At 45.5% G+C, this 18,673-nt stretch overlaps 1 protein-coding gene across 3 annotated transcripts in view; it reads right to left on the bottom strand.

Annotated features, from left to right (window-relative positions):
* Positions 1–18,673, bottom strand: part of TNC (tenascin C) — a 78,512-nt gene that overhangs the window by 27,910 nt on the left and 31,929 nt on the right. For 2 of the 3 annotated variants that reach the window (XM_074556056.1, XM_074556057.1), the window contains exons 7-10: positions 17,912–18,181; positions 16,701–16,886; positions 15,841–15,930; positions 14,842–15,105 (exon numbers count right to left, since the gene is read on the bottom strand). In XM_074556056.1, the coding sequence (XP_074412157.1) occupies positions 14,842–15,105; positions 15,841–15,930; positions 16,701–16,886; positions 17,912–18,181 (810 nt within the window). Of the gene's footprint in view, positions 1–2,328; positions 2,602–4,468; positions 4,742–14,841; positions 15,106–15,840; positions 15,931–16,700; positions 16,887–17,911; positions 18,182–18,673 lie in introns of all 3 variants that reach the window. The other variant, XM_074556055.1, reaches the window with a different exon arrangement.

The raw sequence follows: 18,673 nt of genomic DNA on the forward strand, positions 1-18,673 counted from the left end.
ATGGTGCTCTTGAAGACAGGCAAGGAGATAAGAAAATATCCACAAAGCAAACAGGCTTGGGTGGAAAACCCAGGAAATCTGAGCCCTCAGCCCCACATGCAGCTCAGAGAGGGCAAACTGAGCCTTTCCAACCTCATCCTGGCATGGCCACATTCCTTCACATGCCACCTGCATCCATGGTCAGGCACATTCCCATCATGACAGCCTGACTCCCAGGGATGTTACATGCAAAATGAGCTGGAATCATATCCTCAGGCAAGTCTTAGTGATCTCCTGCCATCCTGGAATCACCACTACAACCCAGAGAAACAAGACAGGCTGTGGAGACTCAAAGGGAGCAATGCAAGGGACAGAGTGGTGGGCTGACCACCAAGAAAAGGGGAATTTGTGTTTTGAGCCCCACTCTGTGTTGCGAACATAAAAATCCTGGGCAGAGAAAATACCAGAACCAGCAGAAGGTGGCCAGACCACTCCATGCAGTTTGGGTTGATCATTTCACATGCGGCACGGAACGCCCACCAGGGATGCAAACGCCTCGGGAGACATTTGGGTTTAAGGAGGACAAAACTGACATGCAGGAGCCTCTCCAGGCTGAGAACCACACGAAGGCCTCTCTCCCACCCCCAGCAAAGCAAGTGAGGGTGGGATGAACAACTTCATTCAAAATCAAGTGCAGAGATGCTGAGTGAAAAACATCAACCATCTGGAGCGAGGCAATTATATATACACTGAACTTGCAGAGGTGTGTGTATATATAAGGAAACCATCATGGTTCACTACTGCCTCTCTTAATGCTGGGGGCACTTTTTCAGCCTTTTCCATTGCCACAGACCTTTTTCCAAGCCCTCTAAGTGCATTTCAGCCTTCCCTCATGGTTGGAAGGGTCCATGCTATAATTCGCCAAGGGAACGACGATGAGTTGGAGCCACGTTGTAGAGCAGTTTGGTGGACAGCAAGAGAAAGGAGAGTAAAAAGCAAACCTGGAAGGTGAAACAGTGAAATACCTGTGGTTGCCATGGCTGTCAAGGTCTGCCCACCTTGCCCATCAATTACCCCATGGAGCTGGACTGTGTAATTAGTGGCAGCTTTGAGGTTGGTCACTACAGAGTGCCGAGAGTCCCCTGGCACTGTGAGCACCAGGGAGTCCAAGGGGAAGTCAGAGTTCCTGACTTCCAGAATAAAGTGGTCAAAGGCCTTGTCCTGTGCCTCCCAGGCGAGTGACAGGCTGGCTGAGGTAGCGTTTGATACACTGAGTTTGCTAAGGAGAAGTTCCTCTACTACGGGAAGAAAAAACAAATGGAAATGTATCACAGTTATTAAAAGCCAAAGCAATAAAATAAATGATTAGAGAAGTTTGAATTCACACAACCACGGGTCACAAGGGTCACCCAGCCTTGTGTTTCCCTGTTTCCCATGCCCCTGCTGCCACCCTGACCCTGCCACCCATCATCAAATGAGGATATTCACAGTCTGCTACTGCTGGAAATTGATATTATATTATCTGATAGCTGAGATTTGATATTTTGCTATACTGACCACATTACTCCATTCCTATGACAAATCACTACAGCAACTTTTCCTAGAGGGGCAAAATTTGGTGGAGGTGTTTAACAATCATAACATGAACCATTATCTGCCTACAATAACAATGTTCTGTTTCTGTAGTCCAGTCCTCACTTCCCACTCTCATCCTGAACATTTGACTTTCCTGTCTTTTCTGGGAAAGCTGTCAACTGTAAAACCCTGAAATGTTCAACGTGCCAACAACTCAGTGCCTGCCTATTCCCTTCTCTGACATCAACTCAAATGGACTTTTCAATCTCTCACCCAACACAACCTGAATAATTGAAGCTAAATTCAAGGAGTAAATGTGCCTTGCAGGATTGTGCTGGCACAGACTGAAATGTGCCTGACATCTTTTAGGTAAATCTGTGTCTAGAAATCAGCTTTTCTGAGAGAAGCTGTGTCCTCTCTGAGCTGTGGGACAGATGCACACACAGGCTGAAAGGTGAACGTAAGGAATCATCTCCCACTTGGTTCTTGGGATATTTGATTTGCTACTCTTCTGCCTCAGAGGCTGCCCCATGATGTCTAGACTCATGGCGTGAATGAAACCCCAGCACGATGGGATTGCCTGACTTTGCTGGATGGGCTGGTGACTCAAATTCAAACATTCCCAGCTCACAGTATTTCTGGTCGATCTTCCTCGGAAGGCAGAAGGTTGGGAAATGGGTGGGCTGTGGGGTAGCTGAGGGCAGGGAAGGGGGGCACAACCTGTAAGGAAGAGCTCAAAAAAGCAGAGTTAGCAGTGAGGTAGGTTCTGTGTACCTGTGGTAGCTGCAGCACTGATTGCCTGTGTGCGGAACCCGCGAGAGATCCCAGAGAGGTAGACAATGAAATCAGTGCTGGGAGAAAGCCCTGAGATATGAGCAGTCCTTGAGTTGCCTGACAGGTTGAACTCCATGGGCTCCAGCAACCTGTTAGAATCAATAATTTCAATGGTAAAGGCGTCGAAGTCGCCGTTGGAGGCTGTCCAGGAGAGGTTGAAGCTTTCGGGGGTAATGTCGGACACCGTGAGCTCAGCAACGCCGGGCTGCTCTCCTGGGGAGGGAAACAACACCCGTCAGAAGGGCCCCAACCTCCTCCTGCTCTCAAAGGCTCCTCTCTGCCCTGCTGGCAGCACTGCCAGCTGGGGAAGGGCATGTGAGTAAAAGCTTGTTACGAGCAGACAGGTACTAAGGGGAGGAAATTTAATTAAAGCGTCACAAAATGTTAGATAAGAAAAAAAAAATTAAAATAACATTTAAAACTATGGTTATTTTTCTTTCCCAGCCATGTCTTTGAGGTCTGAGCATGAAAGCAGATGCAGAAGGACTGTCTTGAATGCCCCTGGGGCATTTGGAAAAGACGGCTTCCAGTTTTAGGAGAAGCTAAAACCAAAGCTTCTGCTTTATCCGAAGGAAAATCTTGTGTTTTGTTTACTCTTCTACTTTCCCTTTCAGCTTAAGTCTGTGAAAGCTGGCTTGTAATTTCGGAGCTGGAGCCAAAATGCAAAACAGGGAGAGATGCCTTGGGGTTTCTTCCTCTCTGCAGACATCCCCACAGCGTTAGAGGAAGGTTCAGATATTTTTTAACAATTGCAAGTCCCCAGAAGGGAAGATTTTGAAAAGCTGGCTGCTGAGCTTGACCCAGAAAGGGAAGGGAAAACCTCAGCAGGGCATTTTCTGCTGTTTTCAGGAGGGTAAAGGAAGGGAGCACACTGCATATTTAGGCAGGACACCCATGATGTGTTTCCTGCTCGGTCTCTTTGTCCAGCACATTGCTCTGCTCTCCTTGGGCATCTGCTCCCAGCTCCTGGGGAGGACTCTCAAAGCTCAGCTCTTCACTGGGACACAGCACAGCCATTCCTGCCCAAGCCAGGCTGCTCTAGGCTCCACAGAAACAAGCAAGCTCTGCTGCACTTCATGCTTTAATTCTGATTAGTTCTCACAGGTGCTTTCATCCTTTTCTGGGCAGGGTACCATGTGCTGGCACCAGCCAGCTCTGGCTATCTCACAGAGACAGGAAGAGCAAAGGGCTGAGGGGGAGCCCAGAGGCAGCAGAAATTGTCTGATTTTAATAATTTCTTGTTGAAATTATCTGAAGGAAAGGCGACTGTTGCCCCTTTAATGCCAATTAATTCACACTGTTCGTTATAGTTATCATGACACCTGGGAGGATCAGAGAGGCACATAGCAGAGATGTAAATATACATTTATCTCTCATGGTCAAAGCCTGTGATAAGCTCTTATTTCAAACTGTTGAGTTTCACATGATGAGCCAGAAAATTATTTTGGGGCCCTTGATGAGCTTCATGCAAGCTCCTGATAGCACAGAGCTCACCTGCCTCCCTTCAGGCCAGTTTTGTGCCAGGGTAGTTCTGATGAATTTGCTTTTTTGCATTATATGTTTTCCAAGCCAGACTGTTTCATGATCCTAGATGGCTTAATGCACTTTATTAATCTGATTAGGAATTAATTTGTGTCCTTTCCTATATGAGAACATACAGAAGGTGTTTTCCTTGCCCTGAGTCACGTACACACAGCTTTACTGAGTCTGAATTCACACAGAATTTCAGAGGCAGCTTCTGAAGGGTAAAAACGGAACACTCAGGCTTTGATTATCTGGGCTGATAGAGGAATGATTTTTATATACCAGGCAACCTGGCCTTTCCCAAGCAGGTACAACACCCAGCTGGGTTTTGCTGTTAGTGTCAGCCAGGTAAGTGAGGAAAGGGAACAAAAAAAGGGGAAAGCAGGGAGGGAAGGGCTGCACCAGGGCACTGGGAAGCCTGACCATGAGGCATTTCCTTGCCAGAGATGTTCAGCCAAGCTGTAAGGAGCTCATGCAAGGCTGTCCCAGCCAGCAGGACCTGCCCAGCACTCGCAGGAGCTCACATCTCTGTCACAAACAGCTGCAGGGAAGGTACCTGTGGTGGTCTCAAGAGAAATGGGCTTGCTCCTGTGGCCCCGAGCGAGCCCCTGCAGGGTGATGGTGTAAGGAGTGCTGGCCTTGAGGCCGGTGACATTGACAGAGCTCAGTGTCCCCGGCACTGTGACATTGCGGCTCTCCTGGGGGCTGCCAGCCTCCTGCACCTGCAGCACAAAGCTCTCAAAGGCCCCGTCTGCTGCTGTCCAGGTGAGCTGGAAACCATCCCAGCCAGGCTGTGACACTGACAGCTCCCCCAGCTCGGGCTCCTCCTCTGGATAAGGACAGAGAGGCAAGCTGTTACTTGGGTTGCAGAGTGGGGCTGTGTCACAGACATCTTTTATGGAAAAGCCTTTTCTTAGCATTCTTCCTCCTGAGAAGCTGAAAGGCCTCAGGAACAAAATATAAACAATGGTTATCTGCTGCTGTGGAATGCAACAGGTGCATCTGGGATTGGTCTCATTAGGTTGTTTCTAATTAATGGCCAATCACAGCCAGCTGGCTCAGGCTCTCTGTCAGAGCCACAAGCCTTTGTTATCATTTTTTCCTATTCTATTCTTAGCCAGCCTTCTGATGAAATCCTTTCTTCTATTCTTTTAGTATAGTTTTAATATAATATATATAATAAAATAATAAATCAAGCCTTCTGAAACATGGAGTCAGATTCTCGTCTCTTCCCCCATCCTCAGACCCCTGTGAACACCATCACAGGGCTGATGTTGTATTCTTTAATGAGGTTCTGTGTTAAGGAATTTCACATTTAATCATGCTCCCCCTGCCCCCCTGCATTTACATTATCAGCTGCTTCAGATAACTCCAATAAAATCTCTTTGGAGGCATGGCAAAATGAAACAGTGAGAGAAGAATTGTAATAATTAACAAATATTGGGAGACTGCCCACAGAAAGCAGCTCATAGAGAATCTTACAGCTGTGAGTGCTTTATCAGCATTGATTGAACTCCCTATGAGATAAGTAGGTATTACTGTAACAACTTTACTCAGTGTGATACACTGAGTTGCGAAACCACTTCAGTGCCATTCTGAAGTAACTGTGTTGTAAGGGTAGGAAAGGGTATGGTTTAGAGTAGCTGGGATTCAGATATTTATGTTTTTCAGATTCAGATATTTATGTTTTTAATGGGATTCAGATATTTATGGTTTTAATTGCATCCACTTGAAGGATGCTGCTTATGCTTCCAAACATTTCAGATACAAAACAACAAAGAAGAGGAAAATGCCTCCATGTCTGCTTGTCTTTAATGGATTTATCTTTTTTCAGCTCATTATTCTACCCACAGAACCTTTCTGCGGATGTAAAAATCAAAATGCTCATTCACAGAAATTCAAATTCTCACAAACCCCCACAGGGGTGGCCAAGGAATCTGAGAGCCATCAGAGGTAACTCTGCTGTTAAATCTGAAAGCTGAGGTCGTTGGCTCAGCAAGAATGGAAAGTTCTTTGTTACAAAGGGAATTCAACTGATTCCTTAACATTAACAGTCATAGGGGAAAATGAGAGAGCACTGCCTGGTTTATCTATATGGAAACTCCTATGTGCTCTGTCACTGACCTGTGGCCTGTGCTGATTTTCAGCACCCTTCTGATTTCTTTGAATTGTTGCACATAAGTGTTACAGTGAGAACAGAGTGTCTCTGAATAATCCCATTCTGCATGACTGAGAATTCATAGGAGATGCTGCATGCAGGGAAATGGATCTGATTTGTCAATTGTAAACTTCAACTTTATGCATATTGTAATACAGTATTTAAGGGGACCCTGGAATAAATGAAATTTAGGCTCAGCAGCATCACTCATATGGAGTTTCTCCCTGTAAAACCAGAGTGATTATTGCATGATTGCTCAAAGCCTCAGGCAGGCAGCTGGGGCTGGATTTTCAGAGGTTGAGCACTCATAGATCATAATAACCTTCAGTGAAATTCATTAACAAATCAGTTAATTTTTACTATCAGGAACAGAAGTTCTGTTGAGCTTTTCCCATCCTGTTTGAAGGAAAGAGATTGTTTATGACATTATTAAAATGTTCAATAACATTAAAAGAAATGTATTAATCCAGAGCTGTCTTCCCTTATCAGGAACAGAAAGGAGATACATTGAGGTAAAATATGAATTCTGTCAAAACAAGACTGTTATCTGGAAAAGAGAAAGCAGACAGCAAGGGAACTGGTTGTATCAGAGATCACAATCTGTTGGTGGCAACAGAAACAAATAAAACAAATACATTTCCTTAAAATGAAAGTGAAACTAAAATTACAGTGGAGTAAAATCTTTTAAATAGAAGCTTGGTTATAATAAGTAATGCAGGAACCGTCACAGGTTGAAAGCAATTCTGATTTCTCTGACAAAGCTCAGTTTCATTCTCCTCCATGATGCAGAGCCCCTCTTCCTGCCATTTGTTGCTCATGCATGTCTGACAGAAAAACAAACAACCTCTTATGCTCTCCAGGGACCGAGGGGTTCTCCTGTGGAGTCATGAACCAAACAGGATTGCTGGTGAGCTCCAAAATCCTCAGCCATCCAGCACAGATGGCAAAGCAACCACAGTGCCATGATAAAGATCAAGTGATGATGTTTCTTATTAAAAAAAAAAAAAACAAAAAAAACCAAAAAAACACCAAAAAACCAGAGAGAACAAACCATGGAGAGGTGAGACTGCTCTGGCTCTGTGAACTAATCTTTGTGTCTCTACATAAGGAGTTTACCTCGTGTTGGGAGTTTGGTTTTGAGGGATGGACAAGCACAATCCTTAGATCTGAGCTCCCACCCTGGTGCTTTGGTCATTACTGAACTCAGCCCTGGCACCTCATGGAATTGAGAGAACAGGGGTAAGAGGTGGGAGTTTGAAAGGTCTCACAATCTTTTTTCTCTCTGACATCACCACTTCCATGCCAAACTCCTGCTGTGTTTGAGCACAATCCAGACAAGCACATGCAGCATCTCTCTGTTCCCACATCCCTTATCAGCAGCAGATGCATCAACATTTCTCTTTGCATGCAATTTGAAAAGAGAGGTTTGATGCTGCAGCACCTTCCATTGTCCATGCTGCACCACCCCAGGCTCTCATTCCACAGCTGTAAGAGTTTCATCCCATGCAAAACGAAGAATAAACCAGCCAATAGGAAAAGCATCACTCACAAAGCCTAAAATTCATACCAAAGCCATGTGGAAATGCAGTTCTGGGTTTTGAAGCAGAAAAGGAACAGGTGGCTGTGAATCCATGGGAAATACCTGCAGCAGGTAGAGCTTCCAGGGACCAAGAGAGCTAGCATTGGGTACTACCACTGAGGTTAATCTGGAATTTTGTGCCAGCTGGGAGACTGGGAATTTCTGTTTCTCAAAGATTTCCCAGCAGAAACATTTCCTGTGTTCTGTTTAAAGTGGACAGGCCTTTCAGAGTGATAGGGAACTGATCAAATACCTCATCCTGTGCTGCCCAGGACAGGGGGAAACTACTGGAAGCTTTGGGGGTTATGTTAAGCTCATGAAGAGCCCCAGTGATTCTGAGCTGGGTGAGTGAAGGGAGAATAAAAGCAGAGCAGGAGGCTCAGGGCTGGGGGATGTTAAATAACTGAGCAGTGCTGGGAGGATCAAATGGTGTTTCACTGATTGATTCTCCAGGTATGGTGGCCAGAAGTGCTAAAAAGTGCTAAAATTTCCTGATAATAACCCCCCAAACAACAGCTAACACCTGCTCCAGCACACTCTATGGGCTGTGCATTGGGAGCCCTGAAAACTAAGCAAGCAGAGGAGTTCTCCTGGTTTTGGAGACTGAAACCAGGCCTGGAGCAAAGGGAGCAGCAGCACACACAGCCTGGTTCTCACAGAGCCACACTGAGCAGCAATCAGAGAGGAGCTGGAATGCTTCCAGCAGGGAGCTGGCACATCCTCAGCTGATGGAAATCAGTTCTCTTTGATTACTTCCAAAGAACTTTGCTCATTTACATCACATTGGAACCCTCAGTATCCAAACAGGTCCTTTGTCTTTCCTACACCCATCAGTAAATGCTCCTGACACAAACCATGGAGGGAATTCATGCCAAAAATCACAAACACATCCAAACCCAGGCTGAGAAATCACAGCAGAAACAAACACGCTAAAGCTCCTCATATCCCACCAAAAACAGTCTTGGAGGAATTATGCATTGTGATACATGCAGAATAAAGTGGAGAGGATGCACATTCTTGCCTAAAACTAGGATAGAAAGAACTTAAAAAATATTTCTTATAGGAAATCCAGGAACGGAAAGGAGAGACATGCTGAATGATCTGTGGATTTATCCTGTAGAACAGTCAGATTCTGGAAATCTGAGAGCTGCGGAGGTCACAGGCAAAGAGTTTCTGATGCCAGGCACAAGGCACCAGGCAGGGGATTTCTCTGACATGCAGAATTATCTCCTCATTAGTGGGAAGCCACATCATTTCACACCTCGGTGACTTCCTTGCTTTCATGCTCCACTTGCATTCAATAAGAGAGAGCAAGTCATCGAGCACCATCCATCAGCTCAGCACAAATATCTGCTCAGGATTCATTACATGTCTCCAAATTCACACATCCCTCACAAAGAAATACATCTTCAGAGGAGCAAAATCAATTAGAAATGTTTTCAAATGCATGCAGAAATGTTAGCTTGTAAATATGCTCTCAGGTTAACTACAGGTGTGGAAACATTGTTTTCTGCTCACCTCTGGGACGGAGAGAAGACTGTGAGGCAAAGACTGATTTATATTTATATATAATATGAATATTTATATTTACATCTGGCATTAATAGTCTTGATTTAGGTAAGAAATGCCTTTAATTCATCCCAGACATGATTTGAACAGGCTCTGCCTATGCTGCATCCTGGAGATAAGCGTATTTCCATCATACCAGCACAGCTACAATGCTCACTACTGCCATCATCCCCTCTTTCCCAGTAAACCCCTGTCAGAACTGTTATCTGCCTGCTCCAGGGCTGCCCGGGGAGCAAAGCAGGAAGGTTTGGAACCATTCTGCAGCTCCCAGCTGCTTGTGCATCAGCAGGTGCCAAGCAGGTCTTTCCTGTTCTGGGAACAGGCAATAAATTTACAGCATCAAGAGCAAGGGCACTTGTTTAGTCTAAAAGTTGATAATTTAAAGGCACAGAGGTGCCTGGGCTTTGAGGGGCTGGTGTTCCAGATTGCAATGCAAGACTTTTTCCATTACCATCTGTATGGCAGATTACCTTTGTCGAGTGGGCAGTTTGTCTTATCTCTCTCTTTGAGTGACCACATTCACTCCTCCCTCGGGAGGGGACATTGCTGATAACAGCTATTGAATGTCACTGCATGGCTGATAAGAACTATAACATCCCATTGGGAGATGCCCAGCCCAGAGGGAGGAGCCAAGCATTGCTACCCAGATATAATCCAGAGGTTTTGAGACACCAGCATGCCTTTCTCCATGGGATTCCCCAGAGGAACAGCAGCTGCCTCTCCTTCCACTGGATCTTCAGAGGAAGAATCCATCCTTCTCTACAGGATCCCTGCTCCAACAGAACCACCCCTGACACTGCAGGAGGGCTGCAGCCACATTTCCAATGGGACTGCCACCAACACCCTGACCCACAGGGTGTCAGGTTGGGTTCTGACTCTGTCACTGTTGTTCCAGTGCACTGCATTGTTCATTTTATCCTTTTATTATTTTCTTCCCTATTAAAGAACTGTTATTTCCTGCTCCCATAATTTTGCCTGAGAGCCCCTTAATTTAAAATTTATAGCAATTGGGAGGGGTGGGGAGGGTTTACATTCTCCATTTCTGGGGAGGCTCCTGCCTTCCTTAGCACACTCCTGTCTTTGCAAACCAAAGCTGGGCTTTGCTGGGCTTTGCTGGAAGGGTTTCTGCTGAAGACAAGAGTGGGCAGCCCAGTGGGGAGGAGAGGGCAGCAGTGCATCCCACAGGGACAGCTCCCCCTGGGAAACTGAATCCTGAGCTGGAAACTGAAGATAAAACCTTCAAAAATGCAAGAGGCAACATAAAATTAGGGTGGCATTACACTCCTGATGTACTGAGGGTATGTGAGAGAACCCTGTGATCAGTCAAAAGTGGCCCCTTGTTTTCCCTGACCACCCCACATTTCTCCAGCATCCCTGCCTGTTCTAGCACAGCCACACAAGGATTTGGTGACTTCAATCTAGATGGAAAATGCAGCAGCAGTTCAAGTATATTATAAAAAACCTGAGGGGCCAACCTCCTGTGTGAGATTTGAATCCAGAAATTTGCTGGATTCACAGTGGGTTTATTTTATTGTGCCAGCTTTGGCAGCTACATGGAGGTTGCCATGTACAGGTTGTCCCATGGAACATGGGGAATGTAATTCTGAATATTACCTTGGACTTAATGACTCCACAAATGAATTTGTGGGTGAGAAAGAATGGTTTTCCTCTACCACAGATATTAACACTCATATATCCCACATAATTCATGTGTATCAGGGGAATATGTGCCTTTGTGTACAAACAAGCAGGAGATGGACAAATGAAAATGATATGAATGCATAGAAAATACTCTGATACCATAGAAATATCAATGTTCTTTGTTTAGCAGGCAGAATGCTGTAACAGATAATGGAAAATCTGGAAAACAATCAAACTGTAGAATAACAAGAACAGTGAGCTCAAACACTTGATTTAACAAGAGATGGGCAGAAAAAACAGAGAGCTCTGGGAGCTTTAGGTGGGTGGGTGACAGCCAGAGAATGATTCACAGTGGTGAGATGAATGAACAGAGATAGAATCTGAAAAGGGAAACTGGATGGATAAAAACCATACACTCCTTCCCAGGCTGGAACACTTCTTACTGTCAGCTGAGGAAATAGCTCAATATCTCCTGGTAAAATCTCCAGGGTGAGCCTGGCCTGAATCTGTCTGTGGAGTGGTGTTGGCCTTTTGAGGAATTCCACTGGAATGTTTCTCTGGTGGTTTTACTAAAAAGGATACTTGTGACATTTCCCCAACCCCTTGGGATAGAGCAAGAAGTATTCTGGATTATTTCTTGCTTCTAAATCTGGGATTTTAAATTATTCTCCAAGAGGAGCTCTCAGCCACTTTCCCAATCTCTTGATGACCTAGCAAGGTTTTCTTTTCAGCCCCCTTTGGCTGAAACACTTTCCCCTCTCTTAATCAGCTGATTAAACTGGGCTTGCAGTGTCTGTGCACCTCTGAATTTCATGAAGAAACCACTGCAGCACATCACAAACCAGAAATGCTCCAGAAATGGAGTAGCTACCTCTAAAAACTGAACTCAGGCTCCAGGTGCTCTCAGAGGAGGAGGCAGCTGAACAAACTGGACAATCTTCCCTGGCAAATTTAGTTTCCCAGTGCTCAGCACTGCACTTTCCCATGGAGCTGGCTCACCTAATCATTCTTGCTGATGTTTCTTTGAGTTTGTATAAAAAAGGGTGGTGCAATCTGAGCCTTGGAGAAGCCAGGAGAGGAAGAGGGGCTGACGCACACCACTGACAAGGGCCTTTGGTAAACAGCATAAATCTTGTGGAAAACATTCAGCAGAATGGAAAAGTCACTTCTCCAAGCCATGCTCTGCTGTTCAAGCTCCCTCCCAGAGGCAGGACAGTATCACATCCACGATCCATCAACAGTTGCTGCACAATCTGGGTCCTTCAGCAGAGGAATTTGAGCTTGGCTCTTGGTTTCTCACTCATTTATCTCCCCAGGCCTCTCATGTATTGCCTGATGTATTGGCATCCCTCCTGCTCCAGGCCCCACATTGTGCTCTGCAGGCAGGGCTCCAGGGGCAGAGCAGGACAGAACAAAGCTCAAAGCTGCAGTCTGAGTGCTGGGGATGTGCTCACCCTGCAGATGAGCTGCTCATCTGCTGGGACATGCTCAAGGCAAGGTCCCTCCAAGGACTAAAATGGCTCCTTTTCTTTAATTTCTGAGTCAAACCTTGGTGCAGAGGCAGGTGAGACCCTCCTGACACCTTCACTAATAACAGAAAGGAGTTTCCTGTGGTAACTCAGCTCCCAGAGGAGCAGAGTGCTGCCCTCCAGCCCATCCACACACCTTGGTTTATGGGAAGTGTTGGTTTGGAGGCAGTCAATCCCAGCTCCCAGGGGCTCTGCTGTGAACTTCCATTACTCCAGCACAGAACTGCTGTGGGTTCCTGTATTCACACACTGAAGCTGTGTGGTCTGTTCCCCTCAGGACCACAAGGTCCCTCATGGAATTCTCCTGCATTCCTGATGCCTCTGGAGCAAAAATAAAACTCATTTCAGGGAGTTCCTCTGGGTCAGGACTCTATGCTTGCATGACGGTTACATGACATGAAGCTACAAGAGACAAGCAAGCAAATGGAAATGTGAAGTATTCAGTCTTTCCTTTTCAGCAAAATTTAGCAAACTTCACTCTGTAATCTTTGCCATCCCTTGAGTGCAGGATCAGAAATATCAGTTAAAAAAAGACTTTGTCACTTGAGCTGCACTTCATCCCTGTGGAGGGCCAGAAGCAGCAGTGCCTTCCATCCTGCATTATGTATTTTGTGATGTGTCCTTTGCTAGAGGTTCACGAGTTCTGAATGTTTCAGCTTGCCTCCACAAGAGAGGGCAAAACAAAATTGTTTGGCTTCAGCCTGAGGACTTGGGACCTCCCAAGTGCTGGAACATGGATAAAGAGGAGTGTCCTGAGGGTAGATGGAAAAGCAAACTGAAGAGACCACTTATCTTCCAGAGAATTTCTGCTCCCTCTGCTCTGTGTTTGGATTTGTCCATTCCTGCTCAGCAGAAAGGTCACAGAGCCAGGTTATGTCAACTGCTCCTCCCTGGAGCCCACTGCAGAGCCCTCTCTGTTTACTGCTGCTCTGAGTAAAGACAAAAAACAAATACAGCAGCCAGACGAAGGTATTTCTAAAGAAAAAAAGAAATAAAAGGCGAACCAGGAAAAAGAAGCCACCTTGTGAAGCTTTGGAAGCTGGTGCTGCAAAGACCAGGCTGTGAGACTCCACAGCACATTGCCTCTGCCTCTTCACCATCCCTGCAGACTTCCTTCAAACCTCTCAGTCTTCCAACAGAGAAGGTTGGAAAATTGAACTCTGCTCACTCCTGCCACACAAACCTACATCTTCCTTTTTTCTGTATGTGCCTCAAAGCTTCTTAATTTTTCCCTGCACTGGATATAGGCCTGATTTAGGCACCAAATAACTCCTTCAGGACTGATGGTTTCCAGACCATGTAGCTCTCTGATGGATTGCTGTCTCTATAAAGCATTCAGAGGTTCTGCTGGTGTGAGCACTGCCAGAGAATATGAACCCAGCTTTGATCTGTGTAAATTATTAAGTTAAGCTGTGTAATTATTAATTTGTAAAATCCACACTGTCTGACATGTGCTTACCTCACAGATGGTCACTGGGGAGAAAAGCATAAACACCTTGGTGTCTGCTAAGGACAATAGCTGTAGCCCAGCTGATTGTGATTTCACCATCTCTGCTTCCTTAGAGCAGTTTGAGGCTTTGCCTCACAGGATTTAGGCTGAGAAACTGAAAGATTCAGGACTTATTTGTGTTCTATACTGAGATATAATTGTCTATGTAACAAAACTTGGCTCAAAATGTTTCACAAAGGATAAAACCTTGTTCAGTAAATCATCTGATAGTGGTCAGTGGGAGTGGTTTGCACAAATGGAGATGGCAGAAACAGACAAATATGAATCACAATACCCAAAAGAAATGGTGGCTTGGACCAGATTGGGGCAGAAACCTTTTCCAGTTTTGGATGAGAAAACTGAAATAGGGCAACATCAGAGACCCACTGGCCCTGCTGAGGGATGATGACCTGCTGTGAAGAGAATAAATTAGGCAGGAACAAACAAAGTTAAACACATTCTTCTTGCTCTTCCTCTTGGGTTTTTGGCTGTAGAATGCAAAACATGTTAGAAGACATGATGTACAAAAATAGCCTAAAACAAAGAATGAGTTCTGCACCCACGCAGGACCGGTGGATGAGCTCCTTGTGAGGCCTCTCAAAGGATGAGCAAGAAATCATTGGGAACATGGAGGTGAGGGAGCAGCAGGGAGGGACACAGGGAGGAACAGCAGGGAGGGACACACAGAGATGGATTTAGCACCAGTGCATCCCACCCCCAGCACATGAAAATCCCTCTTGAGCTTGAGATGTGAAGCCACTTCCACAGGACCGCTTGGAATTAGGGGAACCGATTTGTTGGATTCAGGGATGTGAAATGGTTTCATATCTTCTGCTGGCTGGTAAACCCGTCTATCCTTCACTGTCCCATGCTGGCAGAGCTCTGAAAGAAGTTCCCTAGATATGGATTAGGAAATCAGGTGAAGTTCTCCCTGGGCTAGTGACCACCAGAGGCCGTTACTCACCCGTGGAGCCCTTGACAGTGGTGGGTTTGCTCTTGTGCCGTCCCTTCTCTGCCTGCAGGCTGATGGTGTACTCGGTGCCTGGCTCCAGCCCCCGCAGCAGGAAGGAGCTGCTGTCCACTGGGATCTCCACCTCGCCCTTCTTCCCCAAGGGACTGGTGTAAACCAGGCGGTAGTGGTCAAACTTGGCCACGGGCCTTCTCCAGCGCAGGGACAGGGTGGTCTCAGTGGGCTCGCTGACTTCCAGGTCCTTGGGGTTATCAAGGTCTGCAAGTGAAAAACAAGCAAAGTTGAGGTGTCTCTGAAGTGACCTGAGAGAGTTTTTCAGGCATCTGTAGTGGAATATCTGTTGGAGTGTCAGTGGGTAGGATGGCTGGGATGGAGATGAGAGATATCAGGAGCCAGGTTTGGAACTTGGGGTTTATTGCAAAGGGCCTGGGTGCAGGGCCCTGCTGGGAGCTGCCAAACACAGCTCAGAGCACGCCTGAGAGAAGAGAAGGGGAGAGAGGATGAGAGGGTAAGAGAGTGAGGTTCTCGTTACAGTACAATAAATCTTCTTCTATGTTGAATATTCTGATTCTCACTAGCCAATCTAGTACAAGATACAAATCCTATAACATTTACATACAGCCTATAAGAATCATTACATTACCATACTGTGTTACATTTTAAACCCTACAAACTCCTCTTTGGGCCCCTTCTGCCAAGCTGTAGGGTCTGCTCTGACCCTTGGGCCTTGGCCAGAGTGATCAGTGCAAGTATAATTATCATTAAGGAGCTCACCTGGAGATGAAACTCACAGAACATTAAGAGGAACAGGAAAAAGAAATGAGATTCAGAGGTCATGACCTTTGTTGGATTTTTTTGTTTTCCTTGAGGGAAAAAGTATCACAACGAACTCAAGAACTTTCTAAAATATATCTTCCAGCATCTCTTAGAAATGGAAGAGTGGCTCCACTACAGGTGCGTCCTCCAGAGCTGTAATGGGACCAGGGCACTCACCAGTGCCAGCGTTGATGGTAGCAGGAGCACTTTCCCTGTCATTCCTCACTGCTGTCACTCCAATGCCATATTCAGTTCCAGGCCTCAAACCTGTGAGATGAGGAGAAAAAATGTGAGTTCCTGTCCATGGAATATACCTGCAGGCATTTATTGGAATAAGGAAGGCTGAATGGATGCAGAGCGAGAGATCTGCTTTCCTCTATGCAGACAATTGAGGTTTCTGTTGACCCTCCAGCTGACAAGCTGCAGACTGGCACCAGGGAATCCCACCCCTAGCACATGAAAATGCCTCTTGAGCTCAGGATGTGAATCCACTTCCACAGAACTGCTTAGAATTAGGGGAACTGATTTGTTGGATTCAGGGATGCATGTGGAAGTGAAATGGTTTCATATCTTCTGCTGGCTGGTAAATCCATTTCACATGGCTTTCAATTCAGTTTGGTCTTCTCAAATTATAGAATCATGGAATAGTTTGAGTTGGAAGGGACATTAAAGATCATCTTGTTCCACCCCCTGCCATGGAAGGGACACCTCCCACTGTCCCAGGCTGCTCCCAGCCCTGTCCAGCCTGGCCTTGGGCACTGCCAGGGATCCAGGGGCAGCCACAGCTGCTCTGGGCACCTGTGCCAGGGCCTGCCCACCCTCACAGGGAACAATTCCTTCCTAATATCTCATGTAATTTCAAATTTGTAACCTGTTGCCCCAAAAAAATGTGCTTGAGATCACTCAAAACTTGTTTGTACCTCTAATGTATGGTGACCACAAGGACATTTTTTCTCCATGTCTGTGGGTGACGAAAAGCAAATTCCTGGGGTGACAAAAACAATGTGATACCAGAGACAATCTCTCCATCCCCCTACCTGTGAGTGTAGCTCTGGTTGTGGCCTGGCTGCCCTTGGGCGCTGTGATCTCCACGTGGTCCCCACCAGAGATGGGAGCGAACTTGATTCGGTAATTATCGACGTTGGCGTGGCTGTTCTTCCACTCCAGGGTGATGCTGCTGTCAGTCTGGGACACCCTCTTCAGGTTCCTTGGAGCATCCAGGTCTGGAATCATCCAAGCAATAAATAAATAATTAGGAATATTTCTCTTCTGACAGCAGTCTCTTGTGACAGTGCTTTTTAGAAGGTGAAATGACCCGTAAAGCTTCCTCTCACATGATCCTGTTATGTCTTAACTACAAAACCCAGAGGTTTCCTAGCATGAAAAGCAGAGTTCACCAGCTTCAGTTCAAGAATTTTAAATTCTATCTCCTGAGACAAAATTAGCATTTTCATTGGAATAATTAGTTTTATTATAAAACGGGTTTGTGGAAAACATACTTGGATGAGAATAGTTTTCCTTTACAAATATCTCAGCTTTCAAAAGTAAAAAAGAGAATAGAACTGGTCATCTCTAGAATTTCTGTTCAGTAACATCTTGCATTCACGGTGGGAAGGAAGTCTAAGTCTCAAAAAAAAGGTGATTATGGAGAAATACAATGAGCTTTCATTTTTCACACCTATAGTAGCCTCAAATCCTGCTCCAAAATAACAACTGTATTTAAGGATGAAAAGGGATGTAATTCACAGCTCTCTTAATGCATCAAGCCTTGATAACCTGCTAAAGGACTCACACATTCCAAAAACATTCCCAGAATCACTGAGGAACACAGTAAATTTATAAAAGGATGGCAGGAAATATTTGAAGAAATTAAGAAGAAAAAAACCCCAGTTCTCTGCTTCTAAACTAATTAGGAAAGAGAAATAAGATGGAACAGGAACTACGGAAGACATTTAGCTCATCAAACAGACAAATGATTTAGAGGAATTTGCTTTTTGAAATAGGGATTTAGGGTAAAAGACACAATAACCTAGTTCCCATTTTAGAAATACATTTAGATTCTTGTGGGAGGGTCTAAATATTTTGGTGAGCCAACAAGGCATAAAAGGCACAGGAAATTGTTCTCTACTTCCTTGTACCTTTAAAACTGGGCTGGTTTTGTGTTTATCAGTATCTGCCAACTCCAGCAACAAGACACAAACAGCACAGGAGGATGGGTGGTCCCTGTGGCACCTTCGCAGCCCCTCACCTGTGACAAAGACTTCCTTCACAGGGTCGCTCTCCATGTCCCCTCGACGAGACACCAGCGTCACCTCGTACTCTGTGTGCGGCCTCAGGTTGCCAATGGAGTATTGGTTCTCATCTTCAGAGAGGTCAATGGTTGTCCTGTCCCCTGGAATGTCCTTGGGGCCATAAGTGAGCTCTACACCTTCAACTTCAGCCAAGGGTTTGGACCATGTGATGAGAGCTGTGGTGTCAGTGACGTCTCTGGCCTCCACCTGGCTGGGGGCATCAAGCTCTGTTACCAAGCAAAAGAGAAAGGAAAGGGGGCTTTAAAAATAAATCTTGCCATGAAAAGCACCCATATTCTTATGCTTTTAATTGATGATTCAAAACAAAGTTTAAATTAGTATCCTCATTTATGCTCTTCCTTTGGTTCCTGTAGTTTTGGACTCCAGATGGAATCAATCCATCAGAAGCAAATCCATCAAAACTCCTTCAAACCAGAAGATGCCAAAAGAAAGACAAGCAAGAGCCCTGAGAGCTTCCTCACCTTCACACGCTTTTCATGCAAATATCACCAGGATGAAACAAATTCTAGCAAGGAATTCTAGTTCCTGCTGATGTACATCTTGAAAAAGGAATAAAAGTGCATGCTAAGCTGGACATAAATTTCCCTTCTGCTTCAAACAGGTTATGTGGAGAGGAATTATTTTTTCCTTATGTATTCTTTAGCATCTCCACTATCTCCTTCCCCTGCTATTAACTCACAGTGTAGAGCTTGAATTTC

Source organism: Zonotrichia albicollis, chromosome 21, assembly GCF_047830755.1.
Source record: "Zonotrichia albicollis isolate bZonAlb1 chromosome 21, bZonAlb1.hap1, whole genome shotgun sequence".
NCBI lineage: Eukaryota > Metazoa > Chordata > Aves > Passeriformes > Passerellidae > Zonotrichia > Zonotrichia albicollis.